We start from the raw sequence: 18,390 nt of genomic DNA, 5'->3' as shown, positions 1-18,390 counted from the left end.
CCTTTAGAAAAAAGAAAAAGGCTAGAGAGGAAGAATTAAAAAAGTATGAATGTGCACGACTGAAATACCTCAGTCGCAAAACAGAAACTACTAGTACTACTACTGTTACTGGAGCAATTTCCGATTCTGAATTCAAACCGTCATTAAAGTCAAGTGATCCTTCAACTTCAACAAGTGATAAGGGGTGTAACGGACAACAAATTCCAGCTATTGACTTAAAAGATGTTGGTCTTTGGCCAAGTAAGATTAAAGATGACACACATATCTTACTGGTAGGACAAGGGGCATCTGTGGTTCAACATCTAGATGCTGATTTTGGTGAAGGGATTCGTGAGGGTGCTTCAATCAAAGGACGAACCTGAAAACTTACACACGAGTGGTTTTTTCAAACTCTGCCAAATAATTAAAAAATGTTGAGGTCGTGGATGGTGTACTCTCATTCCAAGGAAGCTCTTTACTGCTGTTGTTGCAGAATATTTGCAGACAGAAGCCATTCAAATGTTGATTCTACAGATGGATTCAACATGTGGTGGAAACTCAATCCTAAAATTTTCGATCATGAATCTAGTGTGGGCCATGTTTGATGTTTCACACAATGGAAGGAGTTGGAAATTAGAATCCGATATGGAGCAACAATTGATAAAAAGGCACAAGAACAAGTTAAAAACAAAGTAAAGAAGTGGAGGGAGATACTTTCAAGATTGTTGGATATTATTAGATTCCTAGCTAAACAAAATTTGGCTTTACGGGGTCACCGAGAAGGAATTCATTGCAAGATTGATGATGAACCTGAATCAACAGGAAATAGAGGACATTTTCTAGAATGAGTTCATTTGTTGGCGAAATACGATCCAGTGCTACATGAGCATACTGTAAGTTGCCTACTATTCAGAATGAGTTTATAGAAATTTTGGGAGAAAAAGTAAGAAGCAAAGTTATCGAGCAAGTGAAAGAAGCAAAGTATTTTCTATGATATTCAACAGCACCCCTGATATTTCTCATACGGATCAGACGAGCCAAGTTGTTCGCTACGTTATGATTAATGGAAATAAAGTGATGGTTGTGGAATCATTTGTTGATTTCATTGAAACAAAAGGTAAAACTGCTGAGAATATTTCAACAATGATTTTGCGTGATTTAGAAAGCAACGGAATTGATGTTCAAATTTGTAGAGGACAATCATATGATAATGCTGCTGTGATGGCTGGTCAACATACTGGCGTTCAAAGACGCATCAGGGAAATTAATGGAAAAAAAGCAGAATTTGTCACCTGTACAAATCACTCGCTGAATTTGGCTGGCTTACATGCAGCTTCTGTTGCTGTGAATTCTGTTACCTTTTTTGGAACTGTGGAGCGTTTGTTCGCGGTTTTTTCTTCCTCGACCCATCGCTGGGATATTCTAACTTCAGTCACTGGTCAAAGTGTCAAGCGTGTAATAGAAACTCGGTGGAGTGCACGGGGAGATGCTGTGAGTGTTGTAAAAAAGAATTACTCAAAAATCTTAAATGCTGTAGAACGTTTAACTGGTGAAGAAGAAAATAGAGTTACCAGGTCAGATGCTGGTGTGCTGCTTGTTGCTTTACAATCTTTTTCCTCCCTGTGCTTTCTTGGCCCGTGGGAATCCGTCCTTGTAGAAATTAACGACACTCAGGTCTACCTCCAAACCAAAGGATTGAATATACAACAATGTGACATAAAACACAATGCTTTAAAAGCATTTTTAACTGAAACGTTTAACTGAAAATAGGTGTGAATTAGTTAACAATTCAGTAGCTTACGCCAAAGAAATTTGTGATGATCTTGGGAAAGTCATGGATCGTCAGTGTAGAAAGAAGAAACTAATGGCAGGTGAAGAATCGAGAGATGCTGAATTGTCATACGAAACTGAGTTGAGGAGAGAAATGTTTTCTTCACTGGACAGAGTGATCCAAGAAATCACCACAAGATTTCAACAACTTCATGTTCTTGCTGAAAAATATGCCTTCCTTACTCCATCGAATCTTTTGAATGATAAATATTAATGTCAACTAAATCATTATCATGATGACATTAATAAGGAAGAGTTCCTCGTTGAGAGAAAAAGACTTCAGAGTTCTATTTCTGTTGCTGCTACGCAACACGAAACAGAGACATGGAAAGACAGTCCCCTTGAACTTTTGCAGTTTATTCTAAAATACAGTCTTGAGAACTCAGTTCCAAATATTGTAATACTACTGCAAACTTTCCTCACAATTGCTGTAAGTGTAGCTGGTTGTGAGAGGAGTTTTTCAAAATTGAAATTGATTAAGAATTACCTAAGATCTACAATGAGTGCCTTACGTTTAAGAAATCTTGCCATACTGTCTATAGAACAGCAACTGAGTGATGAAGTAGACTTTTGATTTTGCTAATAGAAAAGCAAGAAAAATAACATTTTAGAATGTTGGATTTAGGTTTTACTTGAAAAATAAACATAGTGTTTTCATTTACTTTCCTATACATCATTTTGAATTTGTTTTGTATTTTTGGTGTGTATTAAGAGGGGCGGCAAGCTAAAACAATAGTTTTTATATTATTACAAGACCTAACAATAATGTCATATTAACCTGAGTGTTTTTTTCAGTGAATTTACTATAATGAATTTATGTCTGTCTCCCTCCCCCACTCACCCTTCTTGTGCAGGGGGCCCTCCCACCATGTGAGGTACAGATTCTGAGGTGGGCATGCGGGACCCCAGAACTCTCATCTGGGAAGAGGCCAAAGCGGTCTTTGGCACTGAACGACAGGTTATCGATAAAGATCTGATTGAAGTGGGCATGCGGGACCCCAGAACTCTCATCTGGGAAGAGGCCAAAGCGGTCTTTGGCACTGAACGACAGGTTATCGATAAAGATCTGATTGACTGTCCTAATCCTCCGATGTTAAACGGTCGATGGCCCCACCACTCCCCTCACACACCAGGGGCTGAATGTGACCCCCACCTGGCAGTGTGCAAGCCTAGCCATTCCGTACCAGACACATTATTATGATTCTACTGTTTTTGCGGACTCTTAACACTGTTGGTTACCATGAAAGTAATGTGAAAACAAAATCGCAGAAAAATGTAATGTTTCTTGTTTCTTCTGATTATTCAAGGAGTGCCGCAGCACCGGAACAGTTTGTCCCGGGCCTTGGATAGGGTTGAACATGTTCCCATGGCCCCTACAGCTGTGTTTAAGGATTGTGATGATAATGTGTTGCCCCTCCCTGTATTTTAGCTTTGGGCCACCGGGCAGGCTGTGCACTAAGTGTGTGCTGAGGCTGCTCTGAAGGAGAGATGCACTATTACAAGCTGTCTTTGGGTCCCAACAGCACCCGTCTTTTCATTCACAGGGAGTTGGTTGCTGCTGCTTAGAAGTAATTACAGGGCACGACCCCTGATTGTTGCCTTTGGGCCACCAGAGCGGGCTTTGTATCTGGTCTGTGTTGGCAAGGTGGAGCTGAATTACCCCTTTGTGCTGCGACAGTGAGTCATTCCCTGTGAATAATTAATTTTCTGTTTTCGAAAGATAAAGAATCACAGGCTTTGACACTGTTAAGTTGGTTTTGGGTCCCCAGAGCACATCACGTTTGTGCACGTCCCCACTGCTTTAATGGGGGGACCATGATGTTTGGTCATTTAATGTCAGCTGTAGATGATGGATCCCAATGTTTGCATTGTGCTGAGGGGCTTACCAGGTAATCGTTCACGCAGCTCTCTGATGGATGTCACATGTGGTTTTTCTGGTCCCCAGATAGATCATGCAGTCTGTGTGTTCTCTTTTGTACTGCCAGTCACCAGTGTATTCAACTGTGTAGCCTTGGACTGTGTCATGTATGTGCATGTAAGTTGCATGACCGAGGTAACTATTAGTGGTGATACTATGTGTCTCTCGGACCTCTTTCAAGTGGTCGCCGTCCTTTTTCCACAGCACCCCTCCCCCCCCAGGGGCGGAAAACCGAGGGATAGCCCCGGGCGCCACAAGCTCTAGCTACGCCTCTGTTTCAAAGTATAGCATGCAAGTCCCATAAGCAACAAAATTCAGATAGCAAGGGTGAGATTAACCCACATTCATGCATGGAAAACAGGTCCTAGAGGCTCATGGCTAGATCGCAAAATGCAAGCATAATCAGAAGTAACACTTCTAGGCTCTGGTGCCACTACACCAGCTCTACCATTGATAATTACTCAAATACAAGTCTCTGCTGCAAATGAATTAACCCAGATAAATATATCAGCAGGATAGAGGCCAGTGCACTAGATGAAAGGCCTCAGGGGGCTATAAAATTGAATTTCCTGGTAGGGCCTGGAACGTGCGTCCTGCAGTTACCCACATCTGTAGGGGCCTTACCTGCTGAGCTATCACACTAGGGCTGATACGTCTGATCTGCAGGTTGTGCACAGAACTTTGCAGCAGACGGCGGATTACACAAAGCTACTATCATACTCGGATTACAAACAAAGACAAGGAAGGATGCTATCTGGTACACAAATCAGAGTGGTTATTGTTGTGAAAAGCTGCGTGCCCTGTGTGCTATGCAATGCTACTTGATAAACATCCCATTACCGTGTGCACTGAGCTAATCGAATATTTTCTTCTGGCATGAAATTGTTGTCTTTCACATACCTATGGATCAAATATACTCAGCCTCCCCTTATGACCCTTCATCAAATGTGGAGAAAACACGGAACACATGTTGTCTGAGTCACCTAGTAAATACCAAAAAGGCCTGGGAAAAACACTAAATCAGTGTCTCGCCACTTTCAAATGTCACTAGCCGCCACTGTCTGCCAGGCCAGATGTTTGCCTTCATTCGCTGAACCTGTTTTTTGTTGGCTTTTAGGACTCTATGCTCTTTACTCCTGATTATCAGTGGTAAAGTGTGTTTGCTCTCTTCTTTAAACATGGTACGATTGGCATACACCTGATTGGTAATTTAATTTACTTATAAGTCTCTAGTAAATGGTGCCTCATGTACCCAGGGCCTGAAATTAATGGTTAGTAGTGGGCTGTAGAACTGCTTGTACCACCGATTGAAGTAGCACCGTAAAACATGTCTCAGGCCTGCCACTGCATCATGCAATACAGTTTATACTGCCATTTCGACCTCGCAAAATAACCAAGGCCTAACTCTTCCTCCACCCCTAAGTTAGACCCTAATCACCTCTAGGAAAGGATGCATTAATAAGTGATAAGTTCAGTTTGGGAACGGATAGACAAATGCTTCTTGCAAGCTTTTGAATTTTAATTTAAAATCCTCTTTAATGGAAAGTCAGATTTTAAGTTACTCTTCTGAAAATGACACTTTTAGACTATTCCTTTTCTGCATAAAACAAATGTGCCTTTCTGCCAGTGTAATGGCTCTTCTGTGGTGTTGTGTGTATTCCTTCCAGACATGGACACAAAAGGACCTTGGCTATTTTGCAGGGTGTTCCTCTCCTGAGCAGGATATTCTGGGAACTTGTGCTCAGCCCCTCCTGAGCATCAAAGGGTAGCCCCAGAACTTTAGGCCACTCCCTTCCTGACCTCTATGTGCTGCCTAGCCTGCCATTAACAAATTTAGCTCACACCTAGGGCTGCCTGCTTGCCCTTTGTTACAATAGACAGTTTGGACCAAACCCACTCAGGGAAGGAGTTAGGTCAGACAAAGGGTCCACTCCAAACACAGCTGGTACTGGGGATAAAAGTGGCATCTTCAGAACTTCTCATCAGAACACTTCTGGACCTGTTGAGGAGTCAGAAGAAGAACTGCTCCGCTGGCTGAAGAAGAAAGACTAGACCTGATTGCCTTGGTCCCAGGTTCCCCAGTTAGGACCCCAAAGGCCTTCTGTTTCAGTTACAGGGACACAACAAGCTTTCATAAGCCTCTCCTGCAACTTCCCAGCTGACCAGCTAGACTGAGTCTAGACCTAGACCCGCCTGAGTCTTTCTGCTGGCTGCTGCTGGATGGCTGCTGCTGGAGTGAATCCTGATCCCCAAGAGATGCTCCTCCAGGTCCTGAACACTAGGCTGGCATCGGAGAGCAGTTTCTCCTGTTCCTAGCCTACAAGTTGAAGCTACCAGAGGTTTTTGGGCTCGTAAGGCTACTGTGAACACACTAATTGCACCACCCAATGACCATCCGTGAGGCCCACCGACACTAATCTCCAGTGATGACCTGCTCTTTGAGTCTGCTTCAATGACAAAATTCTGCATTGACCACCAATCCGAAACTCCAGCGGCAACCGACTCTTTGTGCCCAACAGTGACAGTTCACAATACCTGACCTTCTCTTGCCCTCGACCACCATTGCAAAGCTCCATTTCAACACCCAACATCATCACATTAGCCAATAAACAACCCAAATTGAGGTTTTCAATTATGCCGTGAAGAACATAAGTGCCATTTAAATAAAGCACCACACCATTGTGTGAGGGGTGTGTCCTCCAGCAGCAGCTAGAACGCTCCACCAAGAGGAAAGAGGGTGGGGGGTGAAGAACATGGGCAGCGATGGTTACTAATATCTTGGTCTCCTCGATCTTACCAGGTTGATTATGAAATTCTAAATCCTCTTAAGAACCTAACAGCCATCTTTCAAACAGCCTCAAAAACCAATAAATGAGGAGTAACCCACTTATTTGTATGGACAATTCCACTCCATGAGTCCAAACTAAATGAGCTGAAAGGAAGAAACTAAACTAAAAGATTCAATATCCTCAGTGGCACAAAAATAAATGGTGTGAGTCATGAATAAATTGAAGTAAAAATAAAAGTTGTAAATGTTGGGAATTCATAATTTTTTCAGAATGATTAAAAGACAAAGTCATATTGGTAGAGTTCTACACTACCGTACTAAATAAGGAATTAACATATGCGCTCCATACTTATTGAAAAAAATACAAGTAAACAGTACCAAAAAGTGAGACATGTCTAATTTTAACGACATGAAAGTTTGCCAGAAGTACATCAAGACATTGGGAATGAATCATTATATTGGATATCCATGGCTGAATTGATGGTTTATGTTTCTAATCAACAAAATCTATCTTAAAGGCTAAAAGTTCTCTTTCAAGGACTAAGCTCTGTTCTTGATGCTATACAAGAGCCTTAAAAAACACAGGATATCATTTAAATAAAGCAATACAAACTGATTCAAAACATCATAAAATAATGAAAACATAAAACGCGGACAAATGGCAGGGGCATGGTAAACCCAAATGGCATTCCACAAGACAAAAATGCCCAAATGGAATTTGGAAGGCAGTTTTTAACTCAACTATTTCCCCTATATATAAAAGATCAGAACAACCTCACAAATTCAGTTTAGTGAAGGCTCATGCTTCTTGAATTCACTACAAGAAGTCCTTAATGTGAGGTTGAGGAGATTGGTTGTAATCTGATTTAAACCTCCATGATGCATTCATGGTCAATGATCTTTATCTTTCTTTGGTACATAAAAAGGTGGCACAGCAGTTGAAAAGGATGGCAAAATTGACCCATTTAGCAAAACGTCCTTGAAGTAAGTCTTCAGTATCATGTTTTCTTTTACCATTAAAGAATAAATACGCCAAAGAGAACAATAGCACCACTTTGAATTGGTATGGTTTAAACATATTCCCTATGAGGGCGGGAGTGACAAAACTTTGGGCTTACCAAAGACTAGATAAAATCCATTTTACTGTAGTACCGCTGAAATAAGATTGCCCACCATTAAATTTGATGTGAAATCCTATATCTCATCATTAATAACTTGCAGATGCTTAACAAAGATTATGTCAAAACAGTGATGGCAAAAATGTTGTTCTAGTTGACCGGATGTCAATGGATTATACCTCTTTAACTGGGCTGGTAAAATTGAGTCCAGTATTCCTGCATGCCGAAAAACAGGTGTGGGTACACTGGGTCAGTTGTGATCAGAAGGAGCAGAATATCCTTCAGCTCTACTCAAATTATAATCAGGGCCTAAATGTATCCTCAACCCTCTGTACTTTAGGCACCTTTATCAGTCAGCACACCAGAAAGCCCTAACCCTTATAGTGGAATTACCCTATGAACCTTCACTAACTTAGAAGAAGAGACTTTTATCATTCCTCTATGTTAAGCCAATGCAAAGTTAATATTTTGGTGTACTTTTCACTCACAGTATGAATACAGTAAAGCACTACAGACTTTGCATGAAGCATTACAGACTCACAACAATGGACTATAGACAAGGCCTGGGCAGGGCACGCGGAGCACGCATAGCTCCATATAGCTCTGCATAGCTTAGTTTTTTCCTACCCTGCCGGTGAGATTTCTCAACGCGGGTGGTCGCGGATGGCTACGACAGCTCACGTTGAGAAACCTTCTGTTCACGTTGAGAAAGCTGCCGGCGGAGTAAAAAATCTACTATAGCAGCAGAAAAAAAGTAGCATCCGGCGCTGAAAATCAACGTGAACGGCGTGACCAAATGCACTCGGCCGCTTGTGGAGCTCTGCATAGCATGGTGGAGTTTGACGTGGAACTCCTCGAACTCCTGGGCACAGGGTCAAGACTGATTTGCATATGGCTGGGTCCAAACTGGAATGGCATGATCTGGGTATGGAGGGGCTGTGGAGTGATCCAGTGGCTGCTCTGTTCCCTTCAAAGAGATCTCTGAAAATGATATATTGGGAAAGAGTTGAATATCATGTATGGAGCAGAGCAAATTCCTCGGGGATGACTGGTTGTTATCTGGAGGCAAAAGTTATACCCGCTCTAGAACCGTACTGGGACTTGGTTACTAAACCTGGCGATAGGAAACTTTATTTTCAGTTTAGAACTGGTTCTTTGCCACTCAGGTCTTTCACAGGAAGATGGTCTAGTGCACGCGAGGAAATGTGTCCCGCTTGTGGGTCATCAGCAGAATTAACTGCCCACTTTCTGTTTGTTTGCCCCGTATTTGCTACCCCAAGACGAGTCTGGTTGACTCCTATGTGCAAGACTTTAGGCACTAGGAGCAGTGCCGCTGCACTAAGAATCTTAAGCACAAGCACTTTACCAATCATTTCTATAGCATTAGCCAAATTTTTGGGTTGGGCGTGGATTTTAAGGAAAAAAGCCTCTAAATAAACATCTGAAGTACTCTCATCAAAACATACAAATAATGGGACTTGGGTTTCTCCTCTTGTATCACGACATGAGCCTTATTAATAGATATTTCTATATCTTGTAATTGATTTAGCTGTTTTTTAATTATGCAATTTTAACTTTCCAGTCTATTCGACTTGTTTGATGTTTTTTTAAACCTTTTTATCTATTTATTGATGGATTTTAATAATTCTATTGGGCACTAGATGTTATGTTTTATGTTTGTGTCTTTTGTGATCTTTTAAAATCGAATAAAGACTGATGATGATGGAATGGCATGGTGAGCAAAAAAACGATGGATTTAGGCCCAGATCTCTGTACTGGGGTGAATGTATGACATTGTTCTGCATTCTGTCCATCAACAGTTCTTTTTGCATTTGTCACCCTGAGTGGGACTGGTATGCTCAGACGTGAGTCCTGTCCTCTCCACGCCACTGGAATCAAGCTATCCTGGCTGAAGAGGGGTGAAACCCCGAAACTGGTCCTAGGATGCTTGTTTCCAGTCCAGGGAGGACCTGGCCTGGCAGTTCGGGCTGGACTGTACCCAATGGGCACAGGGTCAAGACTCCTTTCCATATGGCTGGGTCCAAACTGGAATGGCGAGCAAAAAAACTATGGATTTAGGTCCAGATCTCTGTACTGGGGTGATGTATGACATTGTTCTGCATTCTGTCCATCAATAGTTCTTTTTGCATTTGTCACCCCGAGTGGGACGGGTATGCTCAGACGTGAGTCCCGTGCTCTCCATGCTACTGGAATCAAGCTATCCTGGCTGAAGAGGGGTGAAACCCCGAAACTGGTCCTAGGATGCTTGTTTCCAGTCCAGGGAGGACCTGGCCTGGCAGTTCGGGCTGGACTGTACCCATTGGGCACAGGATCAAGACTGATTTGCATATGGCTAGGTCCAAACTGGAATAGCATGGTGAGCAAACAAACGATGGATTTAGGCCCAGATCTCTGTACTGGGGTGAATGTATGACATTGCTCTGCATTCTGCCCATCAATAGTTCTTTTTGCATTTGTCACCCCGACTGGGACGGGTATGCTCAGACGTGAGTCCCTTGCTCTCCATGCTACTGGAATCAAGCTATCCTGGCTGAAGAGGGGTGAAACCCCGAAACCGGTCCTAGGATGCTTGTTTCCAGTCCAGGGAGGACCTGGCCTGGCAGTTCGGGCTGGACTGTACCCATTGGGCACAGGGTCAAGACTGATTTGCATATGGCTAGGTCCAAACTGGAATGGCATGCTGAGCAAAAAAACGATGGATTTAGGCCCAGATCTCTGTACTGGGGTGAATGTATGACATTGTTCTGCATTCTATCCATCAATAGTTCTTTTTGCACTCCTCGAACTCTGCCCAGGCCTACTTTAGACACACTAAAGTTAAAAGGGAAATAAGGATATTTATTTTTGGATGTTCAATTAAATGAAAAGACATTCACAGACCATAAGCAATGTATCCAAGGTTCCATGTGTGACAGGATAAATGTGTGTAGATACTGGGCTGTAACAGCAGTTCCACTCATTCAGCCTGCACATGTATGCACAAGTGTTCATGTGTAACCAGCACACAGGCTTTTAGATCAGCTGTGCAGTAGCGGACTTATTTTGAAAGGTGGTTGCTGGCAGTTAGCACTCAAAGTCATTTTACAGAAGGTTACCGTAAGAGAGATTCAATAAGTGAGGCTCTCTCACAGTAGAGAACCTAGAACTAGGTGGTTCAAAATAGAAAACTCTAGTGAGGCTTAAGTGCACCAGGGTCCCTATTACAGTGAAGGTGCACTTTTCCTGTTTGCTGCACGGCGCACCATTAGGGAGATACGCCGGGTCCAACAGGAAAAGTGCACCCTATCATGTAGAATGTGCAGCCCTCGGGGCAGCAGTGTACTTGTGCAGCCCCGAGGGCAGGGCATTTAAGAGACATATGGAGCAGCTGTTTAAAATCTCAGTTTTTCTCTTTGCAGGTGGCAAACTGCCTGCCCTTTAAAGAGGGATTTGAGATCCCCTTGCTGGTGGGTGCAGAGAGTGACTACACCTACTGTCAAGGGGATGTCGGGGGTCCATAGGACTCCCTTTCCCCGTCAGAAGCCTGCCATCTGGGAGTGCACTGACCGTGTGCCACCTTTTATGTTGCGCACTGTTAGTGTGCCTCCTGACAGCTTCTTTGCCGCTGCGCCTGCATCTCTATTATACAGCACGGTTGCAGAAGCAAGGGGTTCCCATGGAAATGAGAGAATGCCCTCCTGAGAAAGTGCTATCTCTATATAGGCTCCAGCGCTATCAGTATTACATAAAAGGCTACACAAGCCTCAGCGGCCCCTTGTGTAATACCAATGTGCCCCGGGGGTATACAAAGCAGGCACATATGCCCGTAGCGCCCCGAGATACGATCTGTAATAAGGCCCCAGTATAACCAGTGGGGCTTCCCTTTGCTCTAAAAATTTCTTTTTCTCCTATCCGTGTACTATAAAAAGATCCTAAATAAAAACACAAACATATGAATAACAATTACTGATGACACTTAAAATATCAAAAGTGAATTGATCTACAAGGAAGTGACATATTAGTGACCTTCTTACCTTCGAGTATGACTTCATTGTGCCCATCACCTTTATCACCCTTTTCTCCACGCTCGCCTTTTTCACCTTGTTTTCCTTCTGTTCCAGCAGGGCCAAAATCACCAGCATCTCCTTTCTCCCCTTTTGGCCCCATATCACCTTTTAACCCAGGTTCACCTAGAATTTAATAGGCAAAGCGTGTAAATACCTTCTGTCCATGAATAAAATAGCGTGTGTGCACATTTAAAAGAAATATTTATTTAGCTCTCCCTTGGTGTGCTATTTCACCTAATGCAATTGAAACCTCAGAATACTGCGGAAAGCCTGAAATAGGTTTTATTTTTACTCACATCGTCACTATAATATCAGATTACAGGATTTATTGCAATCCATTCCAAAATGAGTATCAACATCCAGATTCAAAATTACAAAGTTGTACTTGAAACTGTGAAAATCTTGATTTTTAAAGAAAATCAAGAATATTGTTAGGTTGCTAAGGTAAAATATTAATTGATCCATTCCAGAAACTCTGACAGTTCTATCACAATTGATCTGCATTTTGTAGACACAAAATGCACACCTAATCATTTATGATAGAGTAGCAATGTGTAAGTTAGCAGAAGAGCAATTTAGACCCAATTACGAGTTTGACAACATTGACAATAATATACCAATAGTGGATGTAATTCTCCATTCAAGGGAGAGCATGTGCGCTTTTTGCTGCAACATCGAGCTAGTAAAACACTATCAATTTGAGATGCAAAGGAACACTGTTTGGGTGCAAATGGGAGTTTGTACCCAAAATTGAATTATTGGATGGATTGAGGGTTGAGGGTCCTCCGAATCAATCTGAATCAACTTATCTGCAAATCATCTGCAGATACCTGCCAGAGGCTACTTCTCAGGATGGATGATTCAAGTATTGTGCTCATGTGCACTTGGATGCATGAAGAATGAAACTTTCCTCAGGCAGACAGCGACCAAACGTTGAATGTTATTTGTACCTCAAAGGTGATTTTGTAAGCAAGATTCTAAAGATTAAGTCCTAATGTAGTTAGGCAGACATGGTACTCTGTCAAAAATATGACAAAGTACTGTGTTCTCCACATGCTCAGTTCAGCCTTTCTTTTTTGAGTTGAAGTGGCCATTTCTTTCCCAGTGGCAGTACTTTGGTGGCTTCACCAGTGTAAAACTTTCTCTGAAGATCCAACAAAGTAGGGTACTTGGATTAATGGCATCAGACCACCCGCCGTTTTTAGAGAGGGTGGTCTTATGTCATTTTTTTGTTGCAGGTACTGAAAGGATATAATATAAAAAATAAAGACTACCTGTGTGTGGGAGCCATTAGTATTTTTGTTTTTCAACACTTTGGGAGTTTGTTTCCAAAAGATAAAAAAAGTTTGGTGCACTGCCACCTAAAAGACAGCTGCTGTGTACAAAACTTTCATTGCCTTCAACTGTTACTGATCTCTTAATTTGGAGTCGGCGGTCTGGGTGGGTTGGCAAGGAAGATGACCTCCGCTACTCGGAAGACCTCAGGGCCATCCACCAGAGTCTAAATCAGGCTTAAGTTTGCATGAAGCCTACATCCATATACCTGTTATCCCACTTGCTGTCCATTCATACCTGATTGCATACTTGCTTGTGTGCTTTTTAAATATCAGTTGCATTGAACGTTTGCAAGTTGTGAGTGTAACAACCACTGTGTGTCGGTTTGTGGGCATCGGTACCTGACCCTCACTGCTTTGTCCTGACATCTTACAAACAGTCTAACATTCGTCAATACTCTCGTTCATGCCATTATTCTTCACACTGTTTGCAGAACCCCCCATTCCCCCCGAGATATACTTTGTTACACTTCCTAGCTAGAGCGAGTTGCAATTTACATGCACTGCTGTGACACATGGTGCCTTTGCCATGTAGAAAAACCTTTCTTATATAATCATAAGTTCCTTCTAAAGTGTGCCTTGTAAACCCTCAGAGCAGGGAGCTAATATATATTTAAAAAAAAGGCATACTACATATCGGGGTTAGTGCGCTCTCATATTCAAGTAAAGCCCAAAAGCTAGATGTGATTGAAATCTTTATCCTTATCCTGTAAGGAATATGTGAGAAACACAGTTTCAATGTTATTTCCTAATTGTAGGGAATTCATCCTTTTTTTAATCCCTGATCACTCCCATTTTTTGACTGATACTGGTGGTTACTGACTCTGAATGTGCCCTGGGCTCTGCTAACCAGAGCCAGTGCTCCGTCCTTAGAAGGTATATGGTAATTGGTGTAATTACAATTGGCTAAGACAATCTACCTGTAAGTCCCTAGTATATGGTAGAGCGTGTAGGTTTAGAGACCCCAGTGGACTTAATGGCATTAAGGGTGCATTGCTGTGGTGTCTGGTATCATCTTATATGCCAGGCCTGCCTTGCAGGCTGTTTTTAAAATAAAACTGTGTCCAAATTCAACGTTGGAGTTTTATGGTCTTCCAAAGTCCAAACATACCTTTTTATTACATATAAGTCACCCCTAAGGTCTGCCTTAGGTGCCCCATGGTTAGGGTGCCTTGTTATAAAAAGCAGGGACATTATAAAATATGTTTTATATGCCCTAGCGAGGAAAAAACAGCCAGTCATTTTTCCCCACTGTGGTGATGTTAGCTCGATAGGCTAACATAGAAAGGTTTTATTAAAACTTAGTAAAGTCTAACTTTTGATAGGAGTTTGCTGGCAACATATGTCAAAGTATCAAAATAATAGTTACAATAAATCCAACAACTTGCCAATGTTGGGGCTATTAGAACTGTTACAGGAAAGTAATTTTAGAACTTACTTTTCTGACATTACCTAAAATGACCCTGTAGCAGCCTCTTCTAATTGGCCAGCCTCTAACAGCCTGCGCCAAGCTACTTCCTGAGTAGGTGTGATGAGGCCTGGGGATGAACAATTCAGCCAATAAGTGTGAGGAGATGTGCTTCCTGTCGAAGTCAGGGACATGAAGGGGCTGGGGAGATATACTGAACGTCAAAGGTAGAACACAAATGTCACAGGATCCAGAACAGCCCCAACTTCCTTTATCCCCAGCCAGATGGGAGCCCTTCTAATTAGATTAAGAGAGGGGCTGGAAGGGTAGTGTAGGGAAAAGTTAGTCTCACCTGTGGGTTGGGTTAGCCAGACCTGCACCCCAGGGAGAAATGTTCTCAATTTTCTTTTTTGGAAAAATGTGCATTCTGGGACAAAAATATGCCACACTTTCCAGGAAGTTGTCATGGCAGAGGGTGGCAACTTGAACCCCATTGGTTGGGGTGTCCACCCCTCTTGCCAGCCCAGAATAGGGAATACATATGGGATATCTGCAGGAGCACCTCAAAGCCCTGCCTGAAACATCTGGAGAAGGTCTGCTATCTAGACCCTTTGACTGCACAATTGAGAACTGCACTCAGAAGGACTGCACCTGCTGCACTCAAAAGGCTCCACACAAGAATGGCTTTGCCTGTCTTTAAAGATAAGGAGTGTACTTACTAAACAGTAACAGGTAGAAAAGTGCTGGAAGAAGTCACTTCCAACAGCCACTAAATAGACCACTCCAGTTGAGCTCCCAGTGATGTCATCAGTGATGTCACTGACCATGTCATCAGTGAGGTAATATGTGAGGTCATAAGCAGTGCAGTGAGGGCACGAGTTATTGTAAGCTCAGCTAACTATAACTGCTGAATTTCACTGGTTTTATACAAGTGGAACCTGAGACTAACTATAATGTCCCTGTAAACTGTTTATTTTCAGAGAATTTCAACGTTTTTTTAATATTCCATTTTATATCTAACAGGCCCCTGTAACCTTTGTTTTTTTCAGTGAATTTCAAAGATGTTTAAATGCCAATTTCTAACAATCACGTCCATGTAACCTTTGTTTTTTTCAGTGAATTTCTATGTTTTTAAGTAGTAATGGCATTTGCATAGTGGTGGAGAAAGGGAGCTGGGCTTCTGACCCGCTCTCATAAATCCCGCGATGTAGGACTTAGAGGACATAGCAGGAGGGCTTCTTGGCCCACAGGGTCCATCAGGAGTAAAGTGGACTTCATTTCCCAACCAGTAGTGCACCAAGAGACACCTTTGCAGAGTGGTGGAGAAAGGGGGTGTGGCCTCCGAAGACCTCTTAGCAATCTTTCTGTGTGGGACTTACTTTAGGTAACAGGAGGGGCAGTTGGCTCGCTGTGACACCCTTAGGGGCCAACTACTCTTCCTGCTCCCTCCAGTAAGTCCCACACAGCAGGATTGCTGAGATGTTATCGGAGGCCAAGCCCCCTTTCTGCACCATTCTGCACACAAGCCTCCTGGTGCAGAACTAGTAGGGGGATGAGGTCCCCTTGGCTATTGAGGGTCCTTGGGTGCCAACAACCCCTCCTGTTATTTCCAGTAAGTCAAACACAGTGGGCTGGCTGAGAGGTTTTTGGTGGCCATGCCTCCTTTCTCCACCACTCTGCAAATGCCATTACTACTTAAAAAACATAAAAGTTCCACACAGCAGGATTGCTGAGGTGTTGTCGGAGGCCATATCCCATTTCTCCACCACTCCGCAAACACGCCTCCTGGCAAGCTACTGGGGGGATGAAATACCATTGGCTCTTGAGGGTCATTGGGGGCAAACCAGCCCTCCAGTTTCCTCTGCTTGGCAGAGGCAATGCTCCCTTTCTCTACCACTCTGCAAACGCGCCTTCTGGCACTCGGGAGCTGGCATTGCCTTGAGACCCAGGGAGCTGCTAATATACAGCTCCCTGGATCACAAACCAATGTGGCGGTTTCCCTGCTTGCTTGATAGCGGGCAGGGAAACAGACATGCTCTGCTTTCAGCAAGCAAGAGTATTTTCTGCTCTTGCTTGCTGAAAGCAGAGCTTAGTTTGCTATTGCTTGGCAGGAGCGGTGCTCCTGCCAATCAATAGCAAACTGCAAAGTACCGGGGCTGGGCACCCCAGGACATTGCTGGAGCCAGGCCTGGGGATGTGGCGGTCCCCAGGGCCATCTAGGGCTCCATGAGGGGGACCGCGCGGCATCCCTCCAATGCAATTAAGCCCCGAGGCAGTGTTGGATTCTGAGGCCATGCGGCCCCCGTATGTAATTTTAGAGAGTTGCGCCGCCCTCCCCTGCATTCATTTAATGAAATAGTCCCGGAGAGGTGGCAGGCCACGAGGCTGTGGGGGGCCATGCAGGACCCCTGCATCATTATGAATATCTTTGCCCCGTGGAGGTAGGGGTCCCCGGGGAAGGGGGGGTCTGCGAGGCCTCCCCATATTATTGTAATTTGACCCGTGAGGTGGCAGGCCCCGGGGCTACGGGCGGGCCCAGTGCACCTGCCCCATACATAATTAAAAGTGCCCCGAGAAGGTGGCCGTCCCCGGGACTTTGACAAGCCCTCGGAGGGGGGCCTGTGCGGCCGCCATCCTATATTTATTATATGCCCCTGGGACCTGGATCACTCAGGGGTTATTTAAAAGCATGCGCCGTTTTTTTTTTTAATGTTGCCGCAAATTTGCGAGTATAACGATTTTGCAGCAATAAATGCTTTTATGCCATGGCGGGGTCCATGGCATAGGAGTCAGGGTATTCCTACCCTGCCCCCTTTTCTTTATTTTCCTGATTGAAGTGTTGGCAGCCAATCAGAGCTGTGCAAATTCCTGCAAGAGCTCGTCTTTTCTCGCAAAAGCTTTGTGACCAGAGATATCACCATAATTTTCAACTAAAACTTTGACAACTACTGAACGGATTTGCACCAAATAACACAAAAGCAATCTGTGTAACATCATCTACCTTTCTGGCAAATTTGGAGTAATTCCGTCCAGCAGTTCGGGCGGTAGGTTCAACAACGCGTTCCAATGGAAATTAACATTACAAATGCACCCTTATTTTGCACCCCTAATTCTCAGTCCCCACTGCACAGATCACCCCCATACTTGCCATGACACACAGAACTCATGAAGATTAGTCAAACGACACCATAGTTATACGCAAGTCAAAAAATGCATAATATATATATATATATACATGTATATATGTGTATATATGTATGTATATATATATGTGTGTGTGTATATATATATATTATCTACTGGCGGTCTCCAGTAGATAGTTATAGTTATAGTTAGGATCGTGTTACCATAGGAAATCCGCAACATTCTATTTGGAATAACTTTGGCGCCGATTGACGAATCCTCGCGAAATTTTCAAAATAGGTGGGGCGCTCCGCTCCGCTCCTTCCCTGAAAGTCTCGGGGGGATTTGTCAAGCGGGGGCTGAGAAAAAGGGGGGGTCCCAAAACGCGTTTTCACCATGCATTTTTCCATAGGACCTTTAGTCCAAGCTACAGCCCGAACGGCTGAACAGAATTACTTGAAATTTGGCAGAGAGGTAGTCCTCAGGTCAGGGATGTGCCTTTTGCAGGTCTGGTGTAAATCTGTTCAGTATTTCCTGAGAAAATAGCATTTAAAAGCATATATATATCTATAAGCGCACACCGTGCGCGTACGGTAAAACTTACCGTATGCGCACGCTGCCGTGCGCGAGCGCGATTCTGATTGGTTGTTAGATCTTAGTAAACATTCGAATCGGTCGAAACCAGGAAGTGTCGGCCGCCATTTTGTCTCTCGCAGTCTGAGGGGGTGAAAAACAAAGGTGGAGAACGTGAAAAGGGGGCAGGGTGGACAATTCCTGACCCCCTAGCCTTTGTCAGGGGGTCCCAGAAGGACCCCCAAGGGTGAA

At 43.5% G+C, this 18,390-nt stretch overlaps 1 protein-coding gene across 1 annotated transcript in view; it reads right to left on the bottom strand.

Annotated features, from left to right (window-relative positions):
- The window catches only part of GLDN (gliomedin), a 429,338-nt gene that overhangs the window by 166,380 nt on the left and 244,568 nt on the right, over positions 1–18,390 (bottom strand). Inside the window, exon 5 of the mRNA XM_085644191.1 lies at positions 11,668–11,823. Coding sequence (XP_085500317.1) covers positions 11,668–11,823 — 156 coding nt within the window. The remainder of the gene's footprint in view (positions 1–11,667; positions 11,824–18,390) is intronic.

The sequence above is a fragment of the Triturus cristatus genome, chromosome 3_1 (genome assembly GCF_964204655.1).
Source record: "Triturus cristatus chromosome 3_1, aTriCri1.1, whole genome shotgun sequence".
Lineage (NCBI taxonomy): Eukaryota > Metazoa > Chordata > Amphibia > Caudata > Salamandridae > Triturus > Triturus cristatus.
This window is presented reverse-complemented; position numbering and strand designations above follow the sequence as displayed.